Raw genomic sequence first — 14319 nt, 5'->3', positions numbered from 1 at the left:
CAAATGGCAGTACAATATATAAGAAATAAAGGAAGCAGTAAAAATACAATTAAAGCCATACAACATAGTACAGCACATCACAATTGCTACAACAGGCAGAAAGAACAATCATTAAGTGGTCCACCAAGACTATCAGCGATTTTCAAGTGATCCATGGGGGGGGGGGGGAGCCTAGGAACCGCTGAGGCAGGACAATTGTCACAGAAAGAGGCTGAGTGTCTGGTCACCTGTCTGATATGATGCAGTTGTCAGGAACCAGAAGCCAGGACTCAGAGATGAGGAATAAGCAAGAACTGGAACTAAGGAGTGAAATTGTTGTGGTTGATGGTCAAGCAGAGCCAAGGTGTGCAAGCCAAAAATCAGCCAGTGACTTTTGAGTTGGGACCAAAGGGCCACGCTTAAGCACATCAAAGCCAGGAAGACCTCCTTGCTTAGGCAAGGTCCCACCCAAACAGGAAACCTTTTCTAGCCATCCCTGCGCAGGTGGCATCAAGCTTCCATCTTGACCATCAGCTGCAAAACTCCAGACTTCCATCTCCTTCACTGGCAACATTCCCACTGTTTCGTTCCATCCTACCCCCCCAGCCCCATAGCATAGTAGCTAATAGCCACCTGCCATCTAGATGCAAACGGAAGTACCTTAGCTAACTCTATAAAATGGGAGTGAGGAACCTTTGGCCCTCCAGATGCTTCTGAACTACAACTCCCACCATCCCTGGTCATTTGCCAGTGCTTGCTGGGACTGATGCTGTTCAGCAACATCTGGAAGATCAATGGTCCCCCACACCTGCTATAAAAGACACTCATCTGCCCCCTTGATGGTTGCTACACCACCACCCCCTGATTATATGTCTGTATAAAAATGTTTCCCTTGAATTTTATACTCAGAACACCACATACTAAATGTACACGTTCAAAGTTTTCAAATGCCAATCACTGTGTTCATACTATATGGACACAGCCTGATAATGGCTTCTGCATATCAAATTTGCCTTTTGGTTGGGGGGGGCGAGGGATTGGGGGAGATTTCCTTCTTTCTACTGTTATTGCGAGCTTCAGATTCAGTGTAGCGGTAGCTGCTTCCTGAGGGGCTAGATCAGGAACCCCAAACCAGCTGCATTTGTAGGGGCTTGGGCTTGAGTTCTTAAAATGGAATTTAAAGTGTGTTCCTAGGAGATCTGTGAAAGTAATTCTGAGCAGCCAGAGTATAAAAGCTAAGGAAGGGAGGGATAATGGCTCTCTTTGTGAAGCTCTCTCCACCCTACCAAAGTGCTTTTGGCAATACACAAAAGAACAAATACTTAAATAATACAATGAAAACAACGTCTGCTTGAAAACACAACACTGTAACAGCTTTAGATGAATTCCCCCCCTTTTTTATCTGCATGTCTTTAAACTTGTAAACTGTTGTGCTGTTCCACAGGTTCCCCCATTGTTTAATGGTAGCATGACCTACGAGGCACCCAGGAAATGAAGACTTTTCCATGCCGCCCAGAACAAAAAAACCCACCCAGTCAAAACCCTGGGCACAATCCAGCTAAAGTTTGCACTTTTTAAGCCTCATTGATTTTAGCGGAAGGGATCTAGGCGTGTGCCTAACTTTCCCACTGAAATCAATGAAACTTTAATGTGCTTTGTTCTGGGTGCTTTGCTCCTCTCACCCCCAGTCAGGTGACACTCTGGCCGTGGAGGCAGATGAGGTAGACAAGGAAAGGATAAGACAATATGTGATACTTCTAGAGCAACTCCCATCATCCCTACACATTGGTCATGCTAGCTGCAGCTGATGAGAGCGGGAGTCCCCACCCCCTGTTCTAGACGGGTGGCAGGAACAAGGGCAAGCGACATGGTCATTGGTCAGGTCCCCAAGTGGACAGACAAGGATCCATGGTATAATACAGACTTAGCGGTCATGTTTTAGAGCAGACAAGGTACAGCTTTTCAGCAGCATCTTTCAAGGATGAGTTGCTTGGACTGATGAACCAAACCTGGAGAAGTGGGTTTGTAGAGCTAGCCTGGCCTGATTTGGGTCTTCCAAGTCACCTTGCCCAGCTGGACTGATGAAGCAAAGAGGCATACCACACAGCAATTTCTGGGGTGATTGTCACACTCCACCTGGACCTTCACCCCTGGTAGGGGCTGGCTTTGTCAACCTCTAGGTATGACTCTGTGGGGGCAACATTACTCTGTTCCGCCCTGTGTTCATCCCGTGCAGCACTGTTCCCTTCTGCCATGCTGACTTTTGATGAGGACACTGTGTGACTTGGGTGAGGACACTGCCTGAGCCCCTTCTGCCTAGAATCTTTGTGCCTGTCTAATTTTGACTATTCACCTTTTTCCGGCCCAACTGCATTTATAGCCAGTGCATGCTCTCTCCCTCTCACTGAGATCCGATGCCATCCAAATAAAAAGAACACATTGCAGTTGTGTTCTAGTTCAGTCTTTTGGCAGCTGTTCCTTTCTGTTTGGCTGTGTATGCAATGAATACAGCATATATGCAAGATACTGTCCTTGATTTAATGCCATTCCTCACTCTGCTACTTTAGGCCAGCTTGGGCCTGGGAACACTCTGCCACAAACCTACCCAGACCATGCGGGGGAAGATGGAGTGCTTTGCAAAGCGCTCCTTTGGCTGATAAAGAAAAGGTGCCGACAGCTTCTAAAACGAATTGTCCGCAGGTCATTTCGAGTAGATGCTCGGCTGTCAGAGGAGAGCAGAAAGAAAAAGGAGAAGTACAGGTCACACCTTCAGGATTCTTCAGGGTGCGTCTTATTTGAGCCTCTAAGGCCATTTACTACTGCGTCACCATAACAATTTCAGTGAAATAGCTTTGGAGTTGGCGGAGTTGTGGGGTATAATCAAGGAACGATGTGGGATGTTGAAGGAGAAGTGTTGAATGTCTTTGATACTGAGGGCCAACCTGGCACATGCAGTAATTAAATGTTAGCAGGGATTATTTTTCACCTTGTGGTATATGAAGGCAGGGTGGCTTGTCAACCCCAAGGCTCTTTGGGGCCCAAGTTTTTAAAATACAGCAAAGCAGGTCGGGCCTTTCTCTATAGCCATTGCAGCCATGAGGGTTGCTCAAGTTGTAAAATAGAAAGATGCCACGGAAACCAAGCCTGCAACAAAGCTTTATTGAAAATGGAGACTTGGAGCTGTTCACATGAAAACAGCTTCCCCCGGGGAACAAGCTCTCCTTAACTTCAGTTCCATTAATCATGTTGCAAGAGTTACTGCTGAAAACACATTGCTGTTAAAAAAAAAGGCTTGTTTGTGTGACTGAAGGACAAGTTCCCACCATGTGTCGTATTGTGTGATGCGAGATGTGTGAATCCAAAGTCAGCAAAATGGCAAAAGCATAGGCTGATTGGTTGTGTTGATGACCAGTGGTTGTCCATTTTGTTTCCCCAAGTATTTGGGAACATGTATGTTTTTCCCTTTACATTTTTATGCATATACTGTAGAAAACATTCGTCAACCTGATGCCATATTAAATGTGAAACCATTCTTGAGTCTTCTTCACATACTACGTTGCTAAATTCTCTGTTAAAATCATCACTATTATTTCTGATCACAAAATAGATATAACATCACCCTCAGTAAAACAAAAATGAGAGCAAATGTGTTATGCTCAGAGAAGAGTGGAGTTCTCTAAATTAAAGAGCAGGAAACTACAAAGTTTGTCTCTCCAATGCACCATTCATATTTTTAAAGGAAATAATTCTAGAAGTAAATTATTGCATCATAGTAGGCCTGTTGAAATTAATGGACCTATGTTATTAGGTCCATTAGTAGACCCACTCATTTAAATGGGTCTACTCTAAGTATATCTTGCTTACAATTCAATTGTAGTGATGTATATGCTTGATAGCTTTAAATTTCAAACTCTACAGTAGTTAACTTATTTGCTCAGGGGTGTTTTTGTGTTCTTGCCATCCGTTTAGATTCCTGTTAAGCGTTGTTGTATATGTGGTCAGGCATATTCTTTTTTACAGAAATTGATAAAGTGTATTCAGTGAGCCATAAATTTATTCCAACTTTTCTTTCCCCCCTTTGTTCTGACCTAACGTGTTAAACTTGCCATTGAGGCAAAGTCCCAGTTTGTCTAACAACCTTTAGTTGTGGGTGTTCTTTGTAATTATTCCTGGTTTTTCTCCTGCCCTTGTAATTGCTACTGTTTTGTCTACAAGATTCTGGTTGTAGTAATCATATATGCACTTAATTACCTACACTGTTGACGGACTCCATCTTTTCATGTGTGTATGTTCATATGTCTAAAATAGTTTTTTAAGGGAAAATCTAAGAATGCAATGCAGCAGACATGTGTTTTGGAAGTACAGGGATGGGCAAATATGTCAGTTTTGGTTTCTAATCCTAACTTCAGTTCTGCACATTTCCACATCATAGAATTGTAGAGTCAGTCTTGCAGTTAAAAAAGAAAAGCCCTCAGGAAAATTCATCAGCATTTTGGTGAGAGTTTCTCATAATATACACATTTTGCAAGGCAATTTACTGTAATATAATGTATTTTTATATGTTATTTCCATCAATTATGCCTTTATATGTCTCCATGGCTGGAGAGCTGCAGTGCAAAATTCAGAGGAATGCAGATCTCAAAGGACAACATTGTTGCTGTTTTGTTTTGGAAAGTGTGAATTAGGTGGCTTCACTTTTAAATGAAAACTGAATCCAATTTCTCCCCCATCCTTATATATAGGTACACCTGTTAAGTACCAGAGTTGGATGCAGCTCCCTGCTGAGTGTCCACTGGCAGCAAACCAGCTCTTGAGCTGTGTAATATATGGCAGGGCCCTTAAACTGGCAGTCTCAAAAGCAGATACCTTTGCTCATTGTCAGGTTTGTTGCTTGACACAACTGGTAACTCTCTTCCATTTGTACACCAAGCAGATAAGATTTCTCCCTGACTTGCTAAATCACACCCACTAGGTACTTTGTCCAGGTCCCAGTTTAGATTAAGTACAAGGTCGGTCAGCTTGAAGCGCTCCCATCTCCCACAGCAAACACATTGGCTTGAACTTTGAGACACCACCGTCTTAATATTCCTAATTAAAATATCTGAGCTTGACTTTTTCACTCCTCATAAAAATGTTGACTAATTTATGCCATTTTGGGGGAGAGGTGTGTGTGAAAAAATAATAATCCTTATCTGGCTCCCCTGAAAAAGGGTTTATTTCCACCTCTTCCTTTGCTGGGTTCCCAGGCGATTGCTGACACTCTTCCTGTGTTAGAAAAGCTCCATAAACCTTTTTTATAATTTAATGAATGTCTTGCAATGGGCTCTGATTTTTTCGTTAAATGAATCCAAGGTTCGTGAGACGAGATCTTTTCTCGTGATTTAAGATTACCCAAATCAGATTGAGGCTTTCCAGACTCCAGGGCGGTCACATTTCTGTTAGCTTAACTGTAAATCATCTTTCACTTAGAAGATTTAGAGACAGACTTGAGGAACTAAATCTTTGTGTTTGCCTTCCTAATGGGCTGCAAGTAAGGAGATGAGCCTTATTATGGTGTTTCCTAAAGGATTAGACAAACAGTTTGGTAACGTTTAAAGTAGGGCACAAATGTCATTACAAGTGTAAAAGCTGTATCTTTCCTTGTGCTTTAAATGCAACAGGGTGTGTGGTTAAACACACATGCTTGTTTCTGGTTTACTTGCAATTGATGTCCCCCCCTCTTTAAGGCTTTGGCTGTGTAATACATAGGAATCGCTCCTAGTTGCTTAAGGAACTTGTTGGAGGCAAGATGAATTCTTGCATTATACATCGGGATGAATAACCATAGAAGGTTAAATGCATCCTTTTGCTCTAAGATACTGGGTTCCGTTCAGAATTCCCACCTAGCTACCGTATTTTTCGCTCTATAAGACGCACCTAGTTTTTGGATGAGGAAAACAGGGGGGGGGGGGGAATATACTGAATCCCAGAAGCCAGAACAGCAAGAGGGATCGCTGTGCAGCGAAAGCAGCGATCCCTCTTGCTGTTCTGGCTTCTGGGATAGCTGCGCAGCCTGCATTCACTCCATAAGACGCACACACATTTCCCCTTACTTTTTAGGAGGGAAAAAGTGAGTTTTATAGAGCAAAAAATACGGTATTTTGAAACTTTCACAAGCAAGTGTTTTCAGCTATATTTTTACAGAAATTTTGGGTGAAAGGTGTTGACAGCATTGTAACAATATTTGAGGCGAAACACCATGTTACAAAGGGAGGACAATCTGCCGAAACTTCATATTTGCCTTATAATTCTAATGGAACATAGAGAGCTCCCTTATGCTAAGTCAGACTGTTGGTTCCATATAGCTTAGTATTGTCTACAGTGACTGGCAGTGGATCGCCAGGGTTTTAGGCAAGGTTCTTTCTGAGCCCTACCTGGAGAGGTCAGTGTTTGTACCTTTCATATGCAAAGCAGATGCTCTCACCCTGAGCCTTTCCCTCATAGATGGTCCAGAGGGACTGCTGCTGCTGCTCAGGTTTCCAGTCACCTAACTGGATACTCCATTCCACCACAACCCCAGTTTTCCATTACTCTTTTCCAACTGACACCATACTGCCCTTTATCCGTGGATCTCGGAGCAGTTCACAATGTAAAATACAAAATGAGAGCTCAAAATACGTAAGAAACCAAACCCAAAACTATTTTCCCCCCCTCACCCAAAGACATTTAAAAGCCATAGAATGTTAATTCACCAAAGACCTTCTTGAAGAGAAACGTTTTTGTCTAGTTCCTAAAAGTCTGTAATGAACGTGCTATGCGAGTCTCCCTGGGGAGGGCATTCCACAAATGGGGAGCCAGTGCAGAAAAGGCCCGTTCTCATGTTGCCACCCTCCAGACCTCTCATGGAGGAGGCACACGAAGAAGGGCCTCAGATGTTGATCTCAGGGTCTGGGTAGGTTCACATGGAGGGGGCAGTCCTTGAGGCATTGCGGTCTCTAGCAGATTATTAATACCCCCCTCTTATTCCTCAGTGTCCCCTTTCTGTCTGGGATCTTACTGGCACTCGCCACCTGAATTTACCATTGGAGCGATCCATTTCCATGGTTATTTCAACCGAGTTTATCAAACTTCCATTTTTCAAATTAAAACACACACATACAACAAGACTGATGAAGGAGAAAAGAAAAATGAACTTTAAAAAAGTTTCAACACATGGCTCTCTCTCCTTCTCTCTCTCTTTTGGGACTGCAGCGGCCCTTATGAAAATAAATAATCCTTCCCTTTGTTATAAAAAGGGGGAAGAAAAATGGAGTTGGATGAACCTCCGAGACATTCCGTAAAAATAATGCTTCCTATATTAAATTTATAATGTGGGGAAATAAAGAGGTGGTCACGTTGCATTAGAATCACATGATGGGAGTGCGGAGCGGAGGCAGAGATAAAGTAACTAGCCTATACCCTTGGTGCTATCTTAATGTAGTTAAGGGGCTTTAGCAATTTAGCTCTGACAGGCTCATGTCTTTAGAAAGAGGCATTAGGCCTGTTTCCATATTATGTGCTGGCTTAGGCGGAGATGTGTGAGCCAGTGACTTCTTTCTGTGCAGTGCGTAAGGAGAGGTGGCACAGTGTACATACATGATGGTGTGCTCTGCCTCGTCTCCCGAATACCAGTTTCTGGAAACTCCAGGAGGAGAGAGAGCTCTTTGCTCGAATCCTGCTAGAGGATTTCCCACAGGCATTCGGTTGGCCCCTGTGAGAACGGGATGCTGGACTAGATGGGCCATGGGCCTGATCCAGCAAGCTCTTCTTAGATTCATTCTTACTGTTAAAATTAATATCATGCCTTTCCACACAACGTTGGCCAAACTATATTGAACAATACAAAGTACTGTAGCCGTCTGATCAAAACAAGGCCGGGCGTTTTACATAATGTCCCATAAGCTCAAGTAAAGGTGGCCCTGATCTCTGATCAAGCCCAATCACAGATTTGGATTGTCCTCTAGTGCTCATCCCTGACCCCAGAGGACTCATGGATGAAGGAGGAGAAAGAAACATATACAGTAGTACCTTGGTTTTCGAATGTCTCCGTTGTCAAACATTTTGGTTTTCAAACACCGTAAACCCGGAAGTAAATGCTTCGGATTTCGAACACGCCTTGGAAGTCGAACAGGAAACACGGCCTCCACTGAGTGCAAGATCCAATAGCCTAGCTGTCGGCTACTGAGTTTTTGGTTTTCGAACATTTCGGAACTCGAATGGTCTTCCGGAACGGATTACGTTCAAAAACCGAGGTACCACTGTAATCATACAAACCTCTTTTGTGGTGGGACCTTTAATGATATTTTAAAAGCAGAAATAAGCAATTATTTGGGTCAAGTCTTCAAGTAGCACATGCAGTCAATGTCCACATCGATTTAACAAGGCCACAAAAAAATTAGACAATATTATCAAATAATACCTCCAAAAATGTACTAGGAAGTTGGGGGGGGGTGCATTTCTTTATGACAGTATGTATTGGACAAAAAAACAAGATTTATCCTGCTATATTTCTCCCTTTCCAATTTTTTCAATCTGCATGTCTGCTTCCCACCTAATGCTGTTTCATATGACTTGCTTTCATATGAACACATGAAAATGCCTTATACCAAGCCAGAAAACCGTCCATCAGCTCAGCATTGTCTCCTCTGACTGGCTGTGGTTCTCCAGGCCTTCAGGTAAGAGAGGAGTCTTCCCTGCTCTTCCTGAAGATGCCAGGTCCTGAACATGGGACCTTCTGCTGGTCACTCTGCCACTGAGCTACAGCCCAGTCTGAGGTCGTTGTAGCCTGGTGGGCCTTGCCAATGCCCAGACATCAGGGTTCAAAATGGTGGCAATGGCAGTGGATGACAAGGTGCAGCAACCCTAAATCCCTTAATATCAGAATATTATCATTACTACTTGCACGTATATCCCACCTTTCTTCCAAGGAGCTGAAGGCAGTATACATGACTCCCACCCACCTCTATTTTATCTTCACAATAATCCTGTGAGGGAGGTTAGCCTGAGAGAGTAACTGGCTCTATATCACTCAGTGAGCTGAGTGGAGAGTTGAACCTGGTTCCTCCCCGATATTAGGCCAACATCCTAACCCCAGAGGGAGGAGCCTTTGGCCAGAAACCATGGCCAAATGGCCAGGGATGGTAGGAATTGTAGTTCAGCAGCGTCTGGTGGGCCAAAGTTTCCATTACCAGCTCTAACCGCTACCCCTGCACTATCCCAACATCAGCCCAAGCCCCTGCTTATAGCATTCAGAATGTAATTACCTCTTGGCAGAATTGCAGCCAAAAGGTAATTTAGCGGTGAACTTCCCCTCTCTTCCCCCCCCCCAGCAAAATGGCAGCATAATTTATTTAAAAGCGGCTTTTGTTTTATTTTCGATAACACAGAGAAGCTCTTAGCATTATGAGCTTTGTTCTGATTAAGTGCACAAACTGACAAACAAGGTTGTCCTTGGGGGCTCATCTTCTTCCTCCTTTAGGCAGATAATCACCTTTCGGAGGCTGGATCCTATTGAGCTAACTCTGTCAGCCAGCGAGGCCGGGGATCCCGGTAAGCTGCATTTATCAAACATAAACGCTTGATCAGTATCGGCATATCAGCTGGCTGCGAGGCCTCTAAGACGTGAGATGAAAGTTGCAATTAGGATTTAGGGCGTTTTATCATCTGAGATTTGAAATGGGTTTTCTCGGCTAATCCAAACATCTTTTCCACTCTGATATGTCGACGCAGCCCTTCTGTATGTGAGCTTACTGCAGCTTAAGTGGGAAGAAGAAGGGAGGCTGCCAAGGCCTAATGCCTCCCAGTGAACTCCAAGCCCTGGTCAAGGACAGGGTCCCCGAAACGGGGTTAGCGCCGGACTTACAGACGGGCAAATGTTGCAACAACCCTTCCAACACATTTCCCAGCCGGGTGTTCTTGGGAGGATGTTTTCTCTAGGAGTGGTGGAGAAACCCATGTCACATTTAAAGATTCAACGCTTTCCAGAGCAATATGTGAACCAAAATTCACATTGAAATTGACATTTCTGTGTTGAAATTCACATTTCTGTGAATTCTGCAACAGGAACATCAAAAAAGCCCTTTCTGGATGAGGCCAGTGGCCCATCTAGTCCAACATCCTGTTCTCACAGTGGCCAACCAGATACAGTGGTACCTCGGGTTACAGACGCTTCAGGTTACAGACTCCACTAACCCAGAAATAGTACCTCGGGTTAAGAACTTTACCTCAGGATGAGAACAGAAATCGTGCTCTGGCGGCAGTAAGAGGCCCCATTAGCTAAAGTGGTACCTCAGGTTAAGAACAGTTTCAGGTTAAGAACGGACCTCTGTAACGAATTAAGTTCTTAACCAGAGGTACTACTGTACCTATGGCAAGCCCAGAGGCTGAACCTAAGAGCACTCTTCTCCCCACTTGATATTGCCAGCAACTGGGCATACTGCCTCCGACAGTGGAAGGAGGGGCATAGCCATCGTGGCCAGTGGCCATTGATAGCCACATCCTCCATGAATCTGTCCAGTCCTCTTTTAAAGCCAGCCAAGTTGGTGGCCATCATTGCCTCCAGTGGGAGGGAGTTCCATAGTTTAACTATGCACTGCGGGAAGAATTACTTTCTTTCATATTTCTAAGCGTTGCAGGTATCCATCCAAATAACGTGGGCAAGGATGCATAAGCTAACGTGAAGTGTGCACATTTTACTGAAAAGAATGCAGGAAAAATACACTGTATTATGGAAAGCCGCTTTGCAAAATATGTATTCAGTGACTTTTCATACCAAAAATGTGTATATTTAGGAAAATTTGCACTCAAATACTTATGAATTTTCACGAGAACCTTCTTTTTTTAAAAAACAAAACAAATCCCACAAAATGCTGTGGAAATGTGAAGGATTGAACTTAAGATTGGAAAAACACGTACGGTCACTGAAATGACAGATTCACCCATCCCTCTTGTTCTCTGTTCTGGCTAGAATTACTCTCGCTGCAGCTGTTTTCTTTTTTCTTTTTGTTATCCTTTCCTTCTTTTAAATTATGGCAATGAACTGCCTGAAAGGGTCACTTTCATGGGGAAAGGAAAGTAGGATATAAGTATTTTATTGTTTACTTATATGCAGCTTAATGGGGAAAATAACCTTAATGCTATCTGAAGGACTGTATATTGCTATAATGTGAGCCTGCCTGGACTTGTGAGGTCTTCTCAATCCTGCTACCATCACAGGCACATTGGTGGGGATGCAGAAAAGGACCTTCTCAGTGGCTGCTCTCAGATTGCAGAACTCCTTTCCATGGGAGTTTGGCTGGCCCAACATCTGCTTTTCTTTCATGAGCATGAAAATCTTTCTCTACTACCTGTCAGTAAAATATACTGTTGCTGACTTTACTATGTATGCTGTCTGCAGACCCTCCAAGTGTCTGTATTTTCCAGGGATGTCCCTGATTTAGAGAATACATCCCGGTTTCTGATTTGATCCCAGAATGTCCCACTTTTCCTTAGGATGTCCGTATTTTCATTGGAGAAATGTTGGAGGGTATGGAGCTATCCGATCCCTGAGCCGTCTGAAGGCAATCCTGCTTAGGGAAGGTGTTTTTTTAAATGTTTAATGTTTTAGTATGTTTTTCTATATGTTGGAAGCTGCCCGGTGAAGCTGAGGCATCCCAGTAAGATGTGTGGGGTTTAATAGTAAAATTATTGTTATGGAGTGGGGCGTCCCTATTTTCATCGGTGAAATTGAGGAGGGTATGTGTCCGGCGTGTTTTCTCCTACAAGCAATGTCCTGGGTTCAGTTACACAATCCACTGTTGATCTGGCTGCACTCTACACATGCCATAACAAAATAGGTTTCTAAACTTTATTTTAATAAAAAAAGACTCTCCCTGGCAGTGGACACCTTAAGAAGAGTGCGCCAGAAAACTGTGCTTTGGAAGTGCAGCAACACTTATGAGATTTGAGCTTTAGGCTAAAATGTGGAGGGTGTGCTTGCTTTGTGATGCAAGGCTGCATACACACCTTAAAGCGCACACCCCTTACCCCCAAGAATCCGGGACACTAGTTTTTTTTAATCAGGATGCTGGGAATTGTAGCTCCGTGAGGGGTAAACTACCGTTCCCACGATTCTTGCAGGGGTGTGTGTGTGTGCGCGTTAAATATATTGTGCGTACACAACAGAAATCCTATAATCTCTTATTCCCTCCCCCCCCCCCCCGCACGCGCTGGTTTATTCTGGCTGTGAAAATAGAGCGATAATGCTTTCGTCCCCAGCACAGAGGGTTACAAAGAGCTATATGTCAATGTCCGTTGAGTGCTTAGAGTCCTATATGGTGATGATTGGGGGGGCGGATGGACTATTTTTGTACCTAGATTAGCGTTAATGCTTCAGTGGCATCCTTCCTGGAGTCAGTCCATTCCTTGCCCTCCTTCCAGAAGCAAGAGTGTCTTAAGCCTGCGGTTGTGGCAGGAAAGGGCGTGGCCATGTGGTGTCTTTCCACGCGGGTTGTCAGATGGGTAGAGAATCGTGTGTAGTCATGTTTTTTTAATTGTAGTGAGTCCTCCCTTTACACATCCCCTTCCGGAAACGGCTACAGCTGAACCTGCAGTTGCTCCCATCCTAATCCTAGGCACGTTGTAGCACTTCCACCTGTGTCGTCTGTCCTGAAGCTGAACTGGTCAATACATACAGCAGAAGGAGCTGCTAGAGAAACTGCACCATAGCAAGCTGAAGGCAGAATACACTTTTTAAATGGTCCCCGTGTGTGTGTGTGTGTGTGTGTGTGTGTGTGTGTGTGTGTTTATAAAGATATAAACTCCGTGCACTTAAAACAAGTAGCTTAACAGAGAGAAGATTCTGCTCCCTTCTACACTAGGTTTCTGTGAGCAGTGAGGTTTTGTGTGTTTACAGAAAGTGTGCCTGTTCATAAGTGAAATGTCCTCTGCATCATCAAAAGCAGAGTTCGCCAACCTTCTTAGGCCCCGTGGGGACATTTGAAAACCTGACAAAACTTGTGGGCATTTTTTTTTATTTAGTTAACAAATAATATTCAGATTTCTTGGCACAAAAAGCTCTTTCCATATGCAAAGAACAATTATAATGTTTGCTGCAACCCTATATTTGTATTAGGAACTGATACATTAAATCATAATAGAATATTATAGGAGATGGGCACTCTAAAATGCTGATTAATTTTCATGAGAACTTTTCTTTAAAAAGAAAAAAAGACAGACAGACAGATGCAGGAAAAGGTGGAAACGGAAGAGTGGAAAAATGTGAAACTGAAAGGAATCTGGAATTAACATCCAGCCATCCCTTTCTGCGTACCGCACAAGAGGCAAACTAAGTGAACTACTCAGGCAAACTAGTGTCAGAGCAGCCACAAAGACAGCGGCACCCGTGCCAGTAAAAATGCCACAGTATACCCAAGGCTGCAATCCAAAGCAAACTTAGCATGCTACCAAGTAAATAGGGTTAGGACTGCATAGCAACCATCACCGGGAGGGAGGGGATTGATTTGGGCAGAGACAGCCAGGTGACTGAGTCAGTCATTGAAACATTCCACCCCAATCACTTCTCCTGCACAAGCACCGTTGGAACAAGTAAGAACTTCTTGGGAGCAGGATTTGAGAGTTATTTATGGCATTTATATGCCCCTTTTTGTTGTCTTTGTCCATGGACAAAGTAGTGATGTATGGAAGTGAAAGCTGGACTATAAAGAAGGCTGATCGCCGAAGAATTGATGCTTTTGAATTATGGTGCTGGAGGAGACTCTTGAGAGTCCCATGGACTGCAAGAAGATCAAACCTCTCCATTCTGAAGAAAATCAGCCCTTAGTGCTCACTGGAAGGACAGATCCTGAAGCTGAGGCTCCAATACTTTGGCCACCTCATGAGAAGAGAAGACTCCCTGGAAAAGACCCTGATGTTGGGAAAGATGGAGGGCACAATGAGAAGGGGACGACAGAGGACGAGATGGTTGGATAGTGTTTGCGAAGCTACAAACATGAGTTTGACCAAACTGCGGGAGGCAGTGGAAGACAGAAGTGCCTGGCGTGCTCTGGTCCAGGGGGCACGAAGAGTTGGACATGACTAAACGACTAAACAACAACAATATGCCCCTTTTTCACCAGGGAGCTCAACATAGTGTACATAGTTCTCCCCACAACAACCCTGTGAGGTAGGTTAGTCTGAGTGGCAGTGAGTTGCCCACGGTCACCGGGTGAATGGAGAGATTCTATCAATGGTCTCCCAGGGCCTAGGCCGACATGCTAACCACAACACCACACAGGCTTGCTGGAAGGGCCATAGCTCAGTGGCAGAGCATCTGCTTTGCATGCA

General features: G+C 44.0%; 1 protein-coding gene across 5 annotated transcripts in view; it reads left to right on the top strand.

The window, feature by feature from the left end:
• BRIP1 (BRCA1 interacting DNA helicase 1) overlaps positions 1–14319 on the top strand; it is a 216385-nt gene that overhangs the window by 155358 nt on the left and 46708 nt on the right. Inside the window, exon 24 of one of the 5 annotated variants that reach the window (XM_081171954.1) lies at positions 2547–3307. The exons of the other annotated variants lie outside the window; for them this stretch is intronic. Within the exon in view, the coding sequence (XP_081028080.1) occupies positions 2547–2812 (266 nt within the window). The 3' untranslated portion in view covers positions 2813–3307. Of the gene's footprint in view, positions 1–2546; positions 3308–14319 lie in introns of those variants that run through there. 5 annotated transcript variants of the gene reach the window in all.

This window comes from Podarcis bocagei, assembly GCF_964188305.1.
Source record: "Podarcis bocagei genome assembly, chromosome: 15".
In the NCBI taxonomy this organism is placed as follows: Eukaryota; Metazoa; Chordata; class Lepidosauria; order Squamata; family Lacertidae; genus Podarcis; species Podarcis bocagei.
The sequence above is the reverse complement of the archived record's forward strand: the minus strand, read 5'-3'. Positions and strand labels throughout refer to the sequence as shown.